The sequence below is a fragment of the Crotalus tigris genome, unplaced genomic scaffold, assembly GCF_016545835.1.
Source record: "Crotalus tigris isolate CLP2741 ecotype Arizona unplaced genomic scaffold, ASM1654583v1 scf7180000018504.2861643, whole genome shotgun sequence".
Taxonomy (NCBI): domain Eukaryota; kingdom Metazoa; phylum Chordata; class Lepidosauria; order Squamata; family Viperidae; genus Crotalus; species Crotalus tigris.
Window position 1 is genome coordinate 1,752,891 of NW_024097043.1, and position 13,138 is coordinate 1,766,028.

Below are 13,138 nucleotides of genomic sequence, written 5' to 3' on the forward strand. Positions count from 1 at the left end.
ACACTGAATTTCTGTACCAAAATATAACAATACAGATAATTCAATTATTCCAGCAGCTATTGATATTCATATTGATGCCACCACTGCCACCGTCCTCATCCTGGCTTAAATGAATGTATTAATTTGAGGGGGACACAGCCCCACAATTTTTGACAATCACTGATGTGTACATGGCATAATCTATAAATGTGTAAAAAGTAGAAACAAACATGGCTGTGCTATTTTAGCAAAATAAAAAGTTAGTATAAAATCATAAGAATTGGCTGTAAAATTCCATCCTAGAACTTTACATCCAGAAAGAATTCTGTGAAAGTTCACACATGGGATATGGAAAGAGCACTCTGGAGCTGTGTGATCTCAGGATCAATTATGGAGAGAGGGTTCTTCATTATGTAGGACAAAACATCACATCTGACTAACCTTCAAGGGCTTACAGTCATACTCTGGAGATTCAAACACTCTGTTGCCAGCCATTAGGGATGAGAGACAAGCTCGTTTCCTTCTGGAGGCATTTCCCCTCAGCATTAAACTGCATTGTATGTGTTGAAAACACTTTCCCAAAGGCTGCAACTTTTGTAAAACACCAGGTCCTGCATAAAAATGATCATACAGATACAGTAAAATGCCACAGAAATAAGTCAGATCAATTTATTTGTGAATTAGACTTCTGATTCAGTGTGAAATAGGTGGCTGAAAAGAAGCGAATTTTTCCCCTTATAAGTTGATTCTCATGTTTGATCTGAGTTACATTCCACAGATTTCCTTTACCGGGAAAAACAGTGACACAGCTGTCTCAGATATTGCTTCTGTGAATTTAGTTGTTTAAGGCAGGGGTCTTCAAACTTGGCCCTTTTATGACTTGTGGACTTCAACTCCCAGAATTCCTCAGCCAGAATTCTGGGAGTTGAAGTCCACAAGTCATAAAAGGGCCAAATTTGAAGACCCCTGGTTTAAGGCAATAGGTTTACGAAAATCTTCCAAGGATGGTTTACTAAGACAGAGATCCAGTTAATCCTGTTACTGAAGTTGATTCATAAGGCATAGGAACCTATTGTGTTACTTTACCTACTTATGGATTATAGATCAATAAATGTCAGCTTTGTAGCACATTTACTTTTTCCACAGTAAAAAAAAGGGGGGGGATGAAGAAGGAAAAGAATTTGAACCCATGTAAATAGAAAAGGGATTACTAGAAGAGAGAACAGTCCAATGAACACACGAAGGAGCAGTTTTAAAGATATGCTGCATTTAATTTTTTCCCAGAAGAGAATATAGAAGAATAGTAATTGCTAGTACATTTTGGGTCATGTTGAAGAATCTGTCAAACTGTGGTTTCATTTATTGTGGTCTAATTTTCATATCCACATACTTGTAAGAATAATGGTACCCCTTTGCAGCAGCCCAGTTGATGCCATCAGCAAAAGAGGTATGCTCCCCTTTGTAATACAGGCCATTCAGATTGGAAGTATGGCATTTAGCATACCACCAGGCTCCTTTGAAACTTACGGCACAATTTTCATCATAGATATCATTGTCTCTGTCTTTGGTAGAGAATGCATGGTCATTTTGCCCTGAGAAAGAATCACCTAAAAGGAAGAAATCACAGGGAAGCACTAAGTTCATCTCTTCCAGGAATACAAACCTATCGGGTATTTCACCAATGAAAAATGTTCCTACACCACTAAGAATTAGAAAGGGATTAAATATAAATGATAGAGCATCCGGTTTATTTGCACAATTTCCCAAATTTGAACTTTGGCATCACTAGCCAGCTCGGTCAAGATGATGCAATGTGTTTTTCAATGGCTTTACCTGTTTCCTGAAGCCATGGCTTGCTTGACTTGATTTGTTGAATACACCACCCTGAAGTCCATCTAACAGGCCACGTTGTAAATCGTGACTGATAAACTGAATACCTGAACCCCATTAACACATTAAGTCAAGGAATGGATAGGTTCCCTGAATCTGGGATTGCATTTTGCTCCTTGGACCAGTTGAAGGGCTGTTTCTTCATATTCACACTCCCATATTGTCCCTCTGATAAGCTAGAAAGAATTAGGCAGCCCCCTGGCTTAAATTGTTTCTGCATTCTGCATTGGGTCATGTGATATTATTATGCAGGTAGATGTTTAGATTGGAATTGGCATTTTTATTCCCCCTTCTGAAGGACCCAATATAGGCAGATATTGATGTTTGATTGTGTTACAGGTATTGTTGCGAGATGTAAGCTGTTCCAAGTAAATGTGCTTTTACAATTGACTAGTGCTGATTTTGTCAATGCCAGTGGTGGTACTTAAATAAGTACCAAAGTACTTATTACTATGGGTACTATCTTGGCTTTCTTTTACCACAGATGTTCTATTTCTGCTTGCATTTTGTTATCTTCTCCAGTTTTTCTATTATTAAATTTATTTGCTGCCCATCTCACTCTTCGAACCAATTATTTATGTTTATTATATTCACCGAAAGAAGGTACTCAAATTCAGAGGCATTTTCTCTATTACTCACCCATGTTACCACTCAAATAAGAACCCAGTATTAATTTGTAATTTTCATTTTCATTTGCGATTCTGAAACTGGAATATGTTGCAAACGTTTTGGAACCACTGAAATCTTCCAGATCAATCCTCAGCTGCTGTGTTCCTGAATACCAAAAGATAAACATTATTGGAGAATTACTAGAGGTGCAGAAGTCTTTGAAGGGAAGCCTGCTAATCATTGTAGTAGACTTTCACTCCACATGGACATGATCATAGTGGAATTATGATCCATGTCCATTCAAAAGCAATGATGAGTAATCAAGATAGAGGAACAGAATCACGGGATCACAAAGGGAGTCCGAGGGGGATTACACCCCTGTCTTACTTGAGTTTTTCCAATCTTTTTACACAATTAGAAAGTGATCCTCTGCACTGCCACTTTTTTTTCTTTACCTTTTACAAAGTCAATCTTTTAATAACTTTCTCCCTACAAATGATGGATAAGACAGGACAGATGGTTTCTCGGTGTCTTGGTTCCACACACTTTTTCAAAAAGAGAATTTAGGGACCCCCAGAGAAAGAAGGTAACTTTCTTTTTTTCTTTTTTCCTGATTCTAACATTTTATTCCTCAGCTAGTGATCAGCCCTCTTGGGGAATCATGCTGCATAAAGCTCCAAGACAATTTCCAAATTACAGGAAAGAATATCTGTTTTTCCCAGATTTGATTTATGAATTTGGAATATACCATTCATCTCTATGGAAGGAAATGGAAGTTAAGTCTTATGGACTGACACCAACAGATCAGAGTGGTGGCACAATGGTTAGAATGCAGGCTACTTCTGTTGGCTGCCGGCTTCCAGCGGTTCAGCAGTTCGATTCTCACTGGCTCAAGTTTGACTCAGCCTTCTATCCTTCCGAGGTCGGTAAAATGAGGACCCAGATTGTTGGGGGCAATATGCTAACTCTGAAAAGGATGTAAAGCACTATGAAGCAATATATAAGTCTAAGTGCTATTGCTATATTGTATCTCTGTGGTGCAAAGAGAGTCTCTGGTACTATTAAAGGGCTGAATCTGGAAAGATTGATACTTAAAAATTAATTATGATAAAGATAAACATTGTCTGTGTAAACAGATTTAAAGTATCAAACTGAGTATCAGGGAGATTTTGGGTTTACCAGAGCTGGTGAGAAGATGGATCTTATCATTGCCCAACCAGAATTCTGATTCTTGCCTCCCAAATCCTTTCTTGTATGCTTCCCAGTCACGGTAGAAATCGACAGATCCATCCTGCCGCCTCTGGAAGAGCTGGTGGAGAGAAAGGGAGCGATACCTCAGCATCTGCTTGATGGAGAAGCTGCTTTCCTAAACCTATGCCATTTCTGAAGTGGGGAGACTGTCTTTCAGCCTTGAATAGAACGATGGCTCCTCTTCTAAGTCATAATTAAGGAGCAACTCCTTAGGACCGTCAGTAGACAGTTGTCTACTGTCCTAGGCTCAAATCCCTTGGGAATCTCATTCAGCCCTGGGGCTGCAAGTTGTCCATCACTAATCTATTCAGATGAGGGAAGACTGATGGGTCCCTCAACAGCTGCTATTATTTTATAACAAAAATGACACCATGGAGCCTACTTGTTTAAAAGATTAATTATAGTAATATGGGGTTTCTTGTTCTTCTGATGCATACAAGTAGATAATTATCTCTACCTCCTCCTTCTTGGGCTCCCACTTACCAACCAGCCTCCTCCATCTGTCTCCATGTCACAGAAAACCAGCATTGGGTTCCCCTTGGTTGGGTAGATTGTGTACCAGCCATTCAGGGTCTCCCCACGTTCCAGGAGGTCCTTGCAGTTTCTGGCTTCTGTCTCTGAAGGAAGAATAGGGAGGGTTAGGTGGGACAGTTCCGGCAAAATATATGTCTGGGACAGATGTTGACCTTTGTAGAGGATTCCCAAGTGTGAAATCACTATAATCTCTGTGTAGAAATACGAATGCTTATTGTAATGCAATAAATTCATGGAGATCCCTTATAAAAAGTTTACATAAAAATTTACATACAGCAAGATAATTCCAGGGGAAAGGAGTAGATATCTTTGGAACTATTGCTTGCTGAGGATGATGGGAGTTTGAGTCTCATTGGGGAATAGTGATACATGCAAATGACAAGTATCATTATGATCCTCGGCCTGTGGTTAATGAGTTTGTGCTAATCCAAAACCTATTCTGAATTTGGCTATTACAAAAACTTTTCTTTATCTTCCTCAGATAAGTATATGCACCTGAATAAAATTTAAAATTTGAAGACATATATCTTTCAGAAAGCCATTATTCAGAGTTGCAATGTTTTAAAAATATTATTTTCACTTCAAAAGGTTTACCAAGATCTTACCAGGTCTTTCATCACTTTTCAATTATTTTTATATAAGTGTTATTCTTATGATTTGTTACCCAGTCAGCCAGATGTTTAGATTGGATTTTGCATTTTTGACCATTTTTGGCCACTGAGGGATCTTGCCTCTTTTGTCTTCTTTTTTGCTAGGCAGCATTTCTTCCTCTTATCCCCCCAGGTCATCCACACATTCAATCACAGCTTCCTACTCCAGTGGATTCTGAGTGCTCCATATATGTAGAAAGATGCTGATCCATAGAGAGGGGGGCATGGCAGAGACGTCATGCTTCCTAAGTCCCGTAAGAGGACAATATTTAATTGAAGGGATTCATTCTGCCAGAACCTAGCAGGTAAGTCAGGTCCTATGCTATACAGGGTTTTAAAGGGAACAACCAGAGTTTTGAAGCTAGCTGGCAGCCAATGCAACTCTCATAGCTGTGGTCACATACAGACATGATGAGATGGGCCCATTACTGCTTCTACCATTCTATTTTGAACCAATTGTAGCTTCCAGGCAGTCTTCAAGGGTAGCCCTATGTAGAGTGCCTTAAAGAAGTTCAATCATAAAGTGATCAGGGCATGAATGATCACCTGCAAGGATTCCTGGTCAAGGAAAGGACACAACTGTCTTACAACATATACCAGTGCAAATGGTACAGCTATTCTTCTGATGTTTCCATCTACTGTTGTTAAATATATTATCTCATATTCCCCTATTTATTCTGAATCCTTCCAGTTCAATTGCCATTTTTCTTTATATAAGAGGATGTAATCTCTTCTGAAAGATTTTCAACAGTATCTTATGAATTTCTTCTTATACCTTAGTGTCTTTTATACAGTATATTTGATAACATGTTACTTTTTCCCAGACCATGAAAAGCCTTTCATTCTTAGATTAAGAAAATATATATTCCCATGTTAAATGTAAGGTATTGCACAGTCTCAGAACTCATCACTTTACATATTTACTGACAATCTGTAAAGATACATAAAAATACAGCTTATCAGATAGTTTAGTAAGTTCTTGTAATTTTAATTTCAGGTATTTTGGTAGGAAATAATCAGATAGGAAGAGTCATCAGTTCTTATCACTTGCTTATATTAATTCCATCTGCTTACATTAATAATTTATACTGCTTTTATATCTGACTGCCAACACTTTCTGTAAAAAGTTCTGGAAATAACAACTTGATGAGAGAATTGAGACTATGAAGGCTGTTTAGAAGTGTAATAGAGTGGAGCTAAAAGAAAGATGTTTTTCCAACTTGACTTATTCAGTCGATTAAATGACTAAGAATACTGTACACTGTATTTATTAAGACAGAGAGGCTGCTGCAGATAATAATAATAATAATAGTAAAGTTGGAAGGGACCTTGGAGGTCATCTAGTCCAACCCCCTGCTCGGGCAGGAAACCCTACACCATTTCGGACAAATGGCTGTCCAGTCTCTTCTTAAAAACTTCCAGTGTTGGAGCATTTACTGCTTCTGGAGGCAAGCTGTTCCACTGATTAATTGTTCTCACTGTCAGGAAGTTTCTCCTTAGTTCTAGGTTGCTTCTCTCCTTGATTAGTTTCCACCCGTTGCTTCTTGTCCTGCCTTCAGGTGCTTTGGAAAATAGCTTAATTCCCTCTTCTTTATGGCAGCCCCTGAGATATTGGAATACTGCTATCATGTCCCCCCTTGTCCTTCTCTTCGTTAAACTAGACATACCCAATTCTAGCAACCGTTCCTTATATGTTTTAGCCTCCAGTCCCCTAATCATCTTTGTTGCTCTTCTCTGTACTCTTTCTAGAGTCTCAACATCTTTTTTACATCGTGGTGACCAAAACTGGATGCAGTATTCCAAGTGTGGCCTTACCAAGGCATTGAAGAGTGGTATTAATACTTCGCGTGATCTTGATTCTATCCCTCTGTTAATGCAGCCTAGCACTGTGTTGGCCTTTTTGGCAGCTGCAGCACACTGCTGGCTCATATTTAAGTGATTGTCTACTAGGACTCCGAGGTCCCTCTCACAGTTACTACTCTTGAGCATGGTGCCACCTATGCTGTACTTGTGCATTTGGTTTTTCTTGCCTAAATGTAGAACCTTGCTTTTTTCACCATTGAATTTCATTTTGTTAGTTAGTGCCCAGTGTTCAAGTCTGTCCAGATCCTTCTGTACCTGAAGCCTGTCTTCTGGAGTGTTGGCTATTCCTGCCAGCTTGGTGTCATCTGCAAATTTGATGAGTTCCCCATCTATCCCTTCATCCAAATCGTTGATGAAGATGTTGAAGAGTACTGGGCCCAGAACAGAGCCCTGGGGCACCCCACTACACACTTCCCTCCATATAGATGCAGTTCCATTGAGGACCACTCGCTGAGTACGGCCGGTCAGCCAGCTACGGATCCATCTGGTGGTGGTTCTGTCTACCCCACATTTTTCTATCTTGTCAAGTAGTAGGTTGTGATCTACTTTATCAAATGCCTTACTGAAGTCCAAGTAAATTATGTCCACAGCATTCCTCTGATCCACTAATTTTGTCACTTGGTCAAAGAATGCAATAAGATTTGTCTGGCATGATCTATTTTTGACAAACCCATGTTGGCTTTTAGTAATGACTTTGTTTGCCTCTAGGTGTTCGTTGATTCGTTGTTTGATTATCTTTTCCAGGATCTTCCCAGGTATTGAGGTCAGGCTGATAGGTCTGTAATTTCCTGGATCCATTTTTTTTCCTTTTTTGAGGATGGGAACTACATCAGCTCTTTTCCAGTCCTCTGGTAGTTCCCCTGTGTTCCAGGATCTTTGAAAAATATAGTTCAGTGGCTCCGATATCACATCTGCCAGTTCCTTGAGAACTCTGGGGTGTAATCCATCTGGTCCTGGCGATTTGAACTCATCTAGGCTGGACAGGTGCTCCCTAACCATTTTCTTGCCTATCTTAACTTGTGTCTTCTGATGGAGATTGTGGCTGGCACAAATAGGAACGTGCCAGGTCAGAAGAAAATGATTGGCAGGTTTTAGGCATTTTTAGCTTAATTATGAAAACTGGCAAGGCTGACACTAGCAAAGCAAGCTTTCTGCATCGGATGCTTCTATGTTTTTTGGCCTTCAGCTCCCAGAATGATCCAGTTACCATCTGGGTGAAAAGCTGAATCAATCGATGCTGTGGATATAATTTACCTGGACGTCAGTAAGGCATTTGGTAAAGTAGATCACAACCCACTACTTGATAAGATAGAAAAAATGTGGGTTAGACAGTATCACCACCAAATGGATTCGTATCTGGCTGACAGGCCGTACTCAGCATGTGGTCCTCAATGGAACTGCATCTACATGGAAGGAAGTGTGTAGTGGGGTGCCCCAGGGCTCTGTTCTAGGCCCAGTGCTCTTCAACATCTTCATCAATGATTTGGACAAGGGGATAGATGAGGAACTCATCAGATTTGCAGATGACACCAAGCTGGCAGGAATAGCCAACACTCCAGAAGATAGGCTTAAGATACAGGTGGATCTGGACAGATGTGAAAACTGGGCACTATCTAACAAAATGAAATTCAATTGTGAAAAAAATGAGGTTATACATTTACGGCAAGAAAAACCAAATGTACAAGCATAGTATGGGTGGTACCTTGCTCAATAGTAGTAACTGTGAGAGGGATCTTGAAGTCCTAGTGATAATCACTTAAATATGAGCCAGCAGTGTGCTGCAGCTGCCAAAAAAGTCAACACAGTGCTAGGCTGCATTAACAGAGGGACAGAATCAAGATCATGTGAAGTATACCACTTTACAATGCCTTGGTAAGGCCACATTTGGAATACTGCATCCAGTTTTGGTCACCATGATGTAAAAAAGATGTTGAGACTCTAGAAAAAGTACAGAGAAGGGCAACAAAGATGATTAGGGAACTGGAGGCTAAAACATATAAGGAATGGTTGCTGGAAATGGGTATATCTAGTTTAATGAAGAGAAGGACAAGGGGGAACATGATAGCATTATTCCAATATCTCAGGGGCTGCCATAAAGAAGAGGGAATTAAGCTATTCTTCAAAGCGCCTGAAGGCAGGACAAGAAGCAACGGATGGAAACTAATCAAGGAGAGAAGCAACCTAGAACTAAGGAGAAACTTCCTGACAGTTAGAACAATTAACCAGTGGAACAACCTGCCTCCAGAAGCGGTGAATGCTCCAACACTGGAAGTTTTTAAGAAGAGACTGGGCAGCCATTTCCTGCCTGAGCAAGGGGTTGGACTAGATCAGCGGTTCTCAACCTATGGGTCGCGACTCCATTTGGGGTCGAACGACCATTTTACGGGGGTCGCCAAACAACGCGATCTGCCATTTTTCCCCCTCAGGGGGCGGCGGCGCGCATGCGTGCCACGCATGGGGGCGGCATGCGCAGCGCGTCTGTGTGACGGGGGTCGCCATCACACAAACGTTGAGAACCGCTGGACTAGATGATCTCCAAGGTCTCTTCCAATTTTATTATTATTATTATTATTGTTGTTATCCATTTGCCTCTCTGCTCAGCTTTTATAGAGATCAGTTGCTGGGTTGGCTAAGGAGAGGGCTTAAAGCAGGCGTGTCAAACTGCTGGCCCATGGGCCAGATGCATCACGTAGAAACCGCGCCCATCCCATTGCTGGCAATGGGGAAAAAGTTCCTGTCTGAGCAGGGGGGTTGAACTAGATAACCTCCAAGGTCCCTTCGAATTTTATTATTATTATTACTACTACTACTACTACTACTACTATTATTATTATTATTATTATTATTATTATTATTATTATTATTATTATTATTATCCCACCAGGGAAGCTATTGAGAAAGAGGAAGAAGGGGCATACCTTTCGCTTGGCAATTGTCTAAGCTGCAGGCATCTCCTGTAAGAAGAAGAAAAAAGGCAATTTCTTGTGCAGTGGATAAACAGAAAGGTTCCTAAGACCCATACATAAGAATAACTTCTACATGCCAGTATATTGCACATTCCTCTTAGTGATGATGCTATCATCATTCTATATATTACATATTCTATATTACAAACAGTTCAACCAAGGACGCCATGAAATAAAGTGTTATCTGTGACATACAGATGTGCCAATGCTTCCCCTTTGATCCAGCTCTTGCACAACCTCTAATCTCAATCAATAGGTGCATTACCTTTGTCACCTTTGTCTCCTCTGTTTCCTTTCGGTCCAGCTTTTCCAGTTATCCCAGCAGAACCACTTTCACCTGAAGAAGAAGAGAAAGAAGAATGAGAGGAGGAGAAAGACCAGCTTAGGAGCATTTAAATACATCTAGAAAAAGATTTTTGAAGCCAGACATTGCACTGATGAAAATTTTAGCTCAAAACTGTTGAGAGTCTGGATTTGTATGAAGTTATGCTGGATTTGTAGCTCGGTGACTAACAAATCCTTGGTAGCATTGCCAATTCTCCTGAAAGGAAAAAAAAAAAAACCTCATGGGCATAAGAACAACTCATAGGACAAAATGATCTAGTCCACCTGTTTTTTAAAAAAAGTTCCCACAACACCTGAGAACCAAATCTTTCACCTGAAGAAGAATCATCTCCTGATTACTTTGTTAAGACATTGACCTTTAAGAATCCTCTTACTGACTAAAGAACACGCAACTTTCACTTCCTATCTAGCATTTGAGAGAAAGAGGATTGCTTTTGTCTCTCTGCCAGCAACTTATCCTTTTCCAGGCAAGCAGCATTATTAGTACAAAGTTTGCTTCCCACCGTTATAAGGAAAGGCAGCAAATAAGCTGCTGCGAATACATGGAATGACATCTTCAATGGGCATTTACTCACCTGGGGGCCCCTGAGGACCTGGGTCACCCTTTAGCCCTGGTGATCCATTTGTTCCTGGCACACCTGGAATTCCAGGTATCCCAGCCTGACCTTGGAGAATAATCTTGTCATTTCCGCATTGTGTGAAGCCCTTCAGCTCTGGCATAGGAGAAAGAGCATAAAAAGGACACATCATGAAAAACCGAAGAGAAGCAGTACGGTCCCTTTATGGAGCAACAGGTTCACATTAAACCAAAATAGCACGAGTGAGATGCTAGAAAATCAGGGGGGAGCAGCAGGTAAGGTGATTAGGGTGCAAAAGAGACACAAAAGTTCTTTCATTCATATTTTCCACACATAAACATTTCTGTTCCTGGGCTGTTGGAGAATTTGAGAATGAAATTAGGAGGCTATTCCCCAAGGACATTCTCTAACACAGGGGTTCTCAACCTTGGCAACTTTAAGACTTGTGGACTTCAACTCCCAGAATTTGCTGGCTGAGGAATTCTGGGAGTTGAAGTCCACAAGTCTTAAAGTTGCCAAGGTTGAGAACCCCTGCTCTAACACAAGAGTGCATACTTCTTTAAAAAAAATCCTTGATTTGTTTTGACTCCCCCTTTTTTCCTTCCTTCCTTCCTTCCTTCCTTCCTTCCTTCCTTCCTTCCTTCCTTCCTTCCTTCCTTCCTTTTTCTTCTTTTCTTTCCTTTCCTTTCCTTTTATTTCCTCTTCTTTTTTCTTTTCCATGCTTTTAAATGATTCTGGATTCTTGGCAACTGCTGGGCAAATCCCTGCAGCTTTCTTGGCAAGCTTTCTCAGAAGTGACTTGCCCTTACCTTCTTAGAGCTGAGACAGAATGACTGTTCCAAGGTCAGATGACTTTGTGCCTAAAGCGGAACTAGAGCTCATGGTCTTCCAATTTCTAGCCTGATTATTTAACCGCTACACCAAACCAGCTCTCATCTTCGCCCTTTACACAGTGTGAAACTAAGGGCTTCCACATAAAGCACGGTTCATTAGGAGGCCCTCTAGAAGATGTAGGATTAAACTTTCTTGTTCTCATGTTTACCTATACAAATATATACATAAAACTGCTTAGGCAAATACTTAGGCACATGCTGCTTAGGCAAAGATCTTAATAATGTTTTACAGGTATCAAAACCCCAGCTAATATATGTTCCACATGAATAAAATGTCATCTGAAAATTACACTGTAGCTCAAGATCAATTCTCTCATTTATTTAAAAAGCAACTTATTGATCATTAAAAGCTATTGTGAAGCTTCTGCTGCTTGTAAAGGAGCTCCTTCCATTAAAGAGCATCACAACTCATTAACTTTCTCCAACCTTTAAATCCCACCAGCACCCTCAAGTATTGCTCAATCTTAAGACAGAACCTCACTGCAGCCAGAATCCATTCCTTACCTGTTCCTAAGCCATCTCTTTATCTGCAAAACTGCTCGTCAGCAGTGCCTAGATAGCAATAGCACTTAGACTTATATACTGATTTATAGTGCTTTATAGAACTCTCTAAGCAGTTTACAGAGTCAGCATTGCCTCCAACAATTTGGGTCCTCATGCTCAGAGTAGAAGAAAGAATGTGAGGCAAGTATTCCTTTTCTCGTGAACTGGCTTTATTGGGAAACTAAGTTCCAACATTCTGCTCCTGCTCCACTCAGGCTAAGAACCAAGCTGAAAGTTCACACAGCTGGGACTCACGTGCACAACAAGTGGCTTCAGTGTCCTGGAGTCTTCCAGTACCATCATTTGAGACTTGTCCCTCCACAGAACTAGCAACCAGGAAAAAAATCAGGTGGAAACCAGCCCAAGGCTTCATTTTGCCTTGCCAGCTCTCTCTCTCTTTCTGAGCCAGAGGTGTGTGGTGTCTTGCCATATGGATGTCTTTTAATGATTGCATGAACAGAGAAATCAGGAAGTACTTACATTTTCTGACTAAGGAAAAATATGCCCATATCTGTTTTGCAATCTCTGTTTGTGCAACTTCAGCAGAGTTCAATATTGTTAAGGAAAAAGGATACTCTTGAATGATGCAATGTTCGTCACATTACCAAACCTTTCCTTATATTGAACAATATGTGCATTGTAGCCACGTATCAGAAAAAAACAAAACCAAACCATATTGGTTTAATCAATAATCCTATAAATCCCTACAGTTTTCTTGATTAGACAAGTTCCCACATTCACTAAGCAACTGATACTGTTGTTTTAAGGGTAAGACATTCGGTCTCCGACTGCAGCACATTCATATCTTTCTGAGAAGGAATCCTTGAGCCAATCTTATCCTGCAAGAAATCCCTCATTGATGAAAAGCTGACCATATTCCTAGTTCACCAATAGCAAATCACTGGTTTTAGACAATTATTTTTTTACTAAAAGGAAAAAAAAGCCATTTTTGTGTGTGCCACATACATACTTGCAGTAATTGTAATGATAGAAATAAAAGTTTGCTAGGTTCCTGGGTTAACAATAACAGCCACAAA

The 13,138-nt window shown here is 40.3% G+C and overlaps 1 protein-coding gene across 1 annotated transcript; it reads right to left on the reverse strand.

The window, feature by feature from the left end:
- Positions 1–1,226: 1,226 nt before the first annotated feature.
- LOC120312465 (ryncolin-3-like) lies at positions 1,227–12,561 on the reverse strand. The gene is made up of 8 exons (XM_039353221.1): positions 12,357–12,561; positions 10,663–10,800; positions 10,008–10,079; positions 9,695–9,730; positions 4,213–4,346; positions 3,658–3,787; positions 2,509–2,643; positions 1,227–1,586 (listed from the first exon to the last, which is right to left on the reverse strand). The coding sequence occupies exons 1-8, from the start codon at positions 12,553–12,555 to the stop codon at positions 1,339–1,341; spliced, it is 1,092 nt and encodes a 363-aa protein (XP_039209155.1). The 5' UTR covers positions 12,556–12,561; the 3' UTR covers positions 1,227–1,338.
- Between the last annotated feature and the right edge of the window lie 577 nt (positions 12,562–13,138).

Coding starts and splice junctions, on each gene's coding strand:
- LOC120312465 (XM_039353221.1), bottom strand. CDS start 12,555: ATGCAATCATTAAAAGACATCCATATGGCAAGACACCACACACCTCTG. Junction 10,801..12,356: donor TGAAGCCACTTGTTGTGCAC/GTGAGTCCCAGC, acceptor CTCCTATGCCAG/AGCTGAAGGGCTTCACACAA. Junction 4,347..9,694: donor AGACAATTGCCAAGCGAAAG/GTATGCCCCTTC, acceptor TTCTTCCTTCAG/AGACAGAAGCCAGAAACTGC.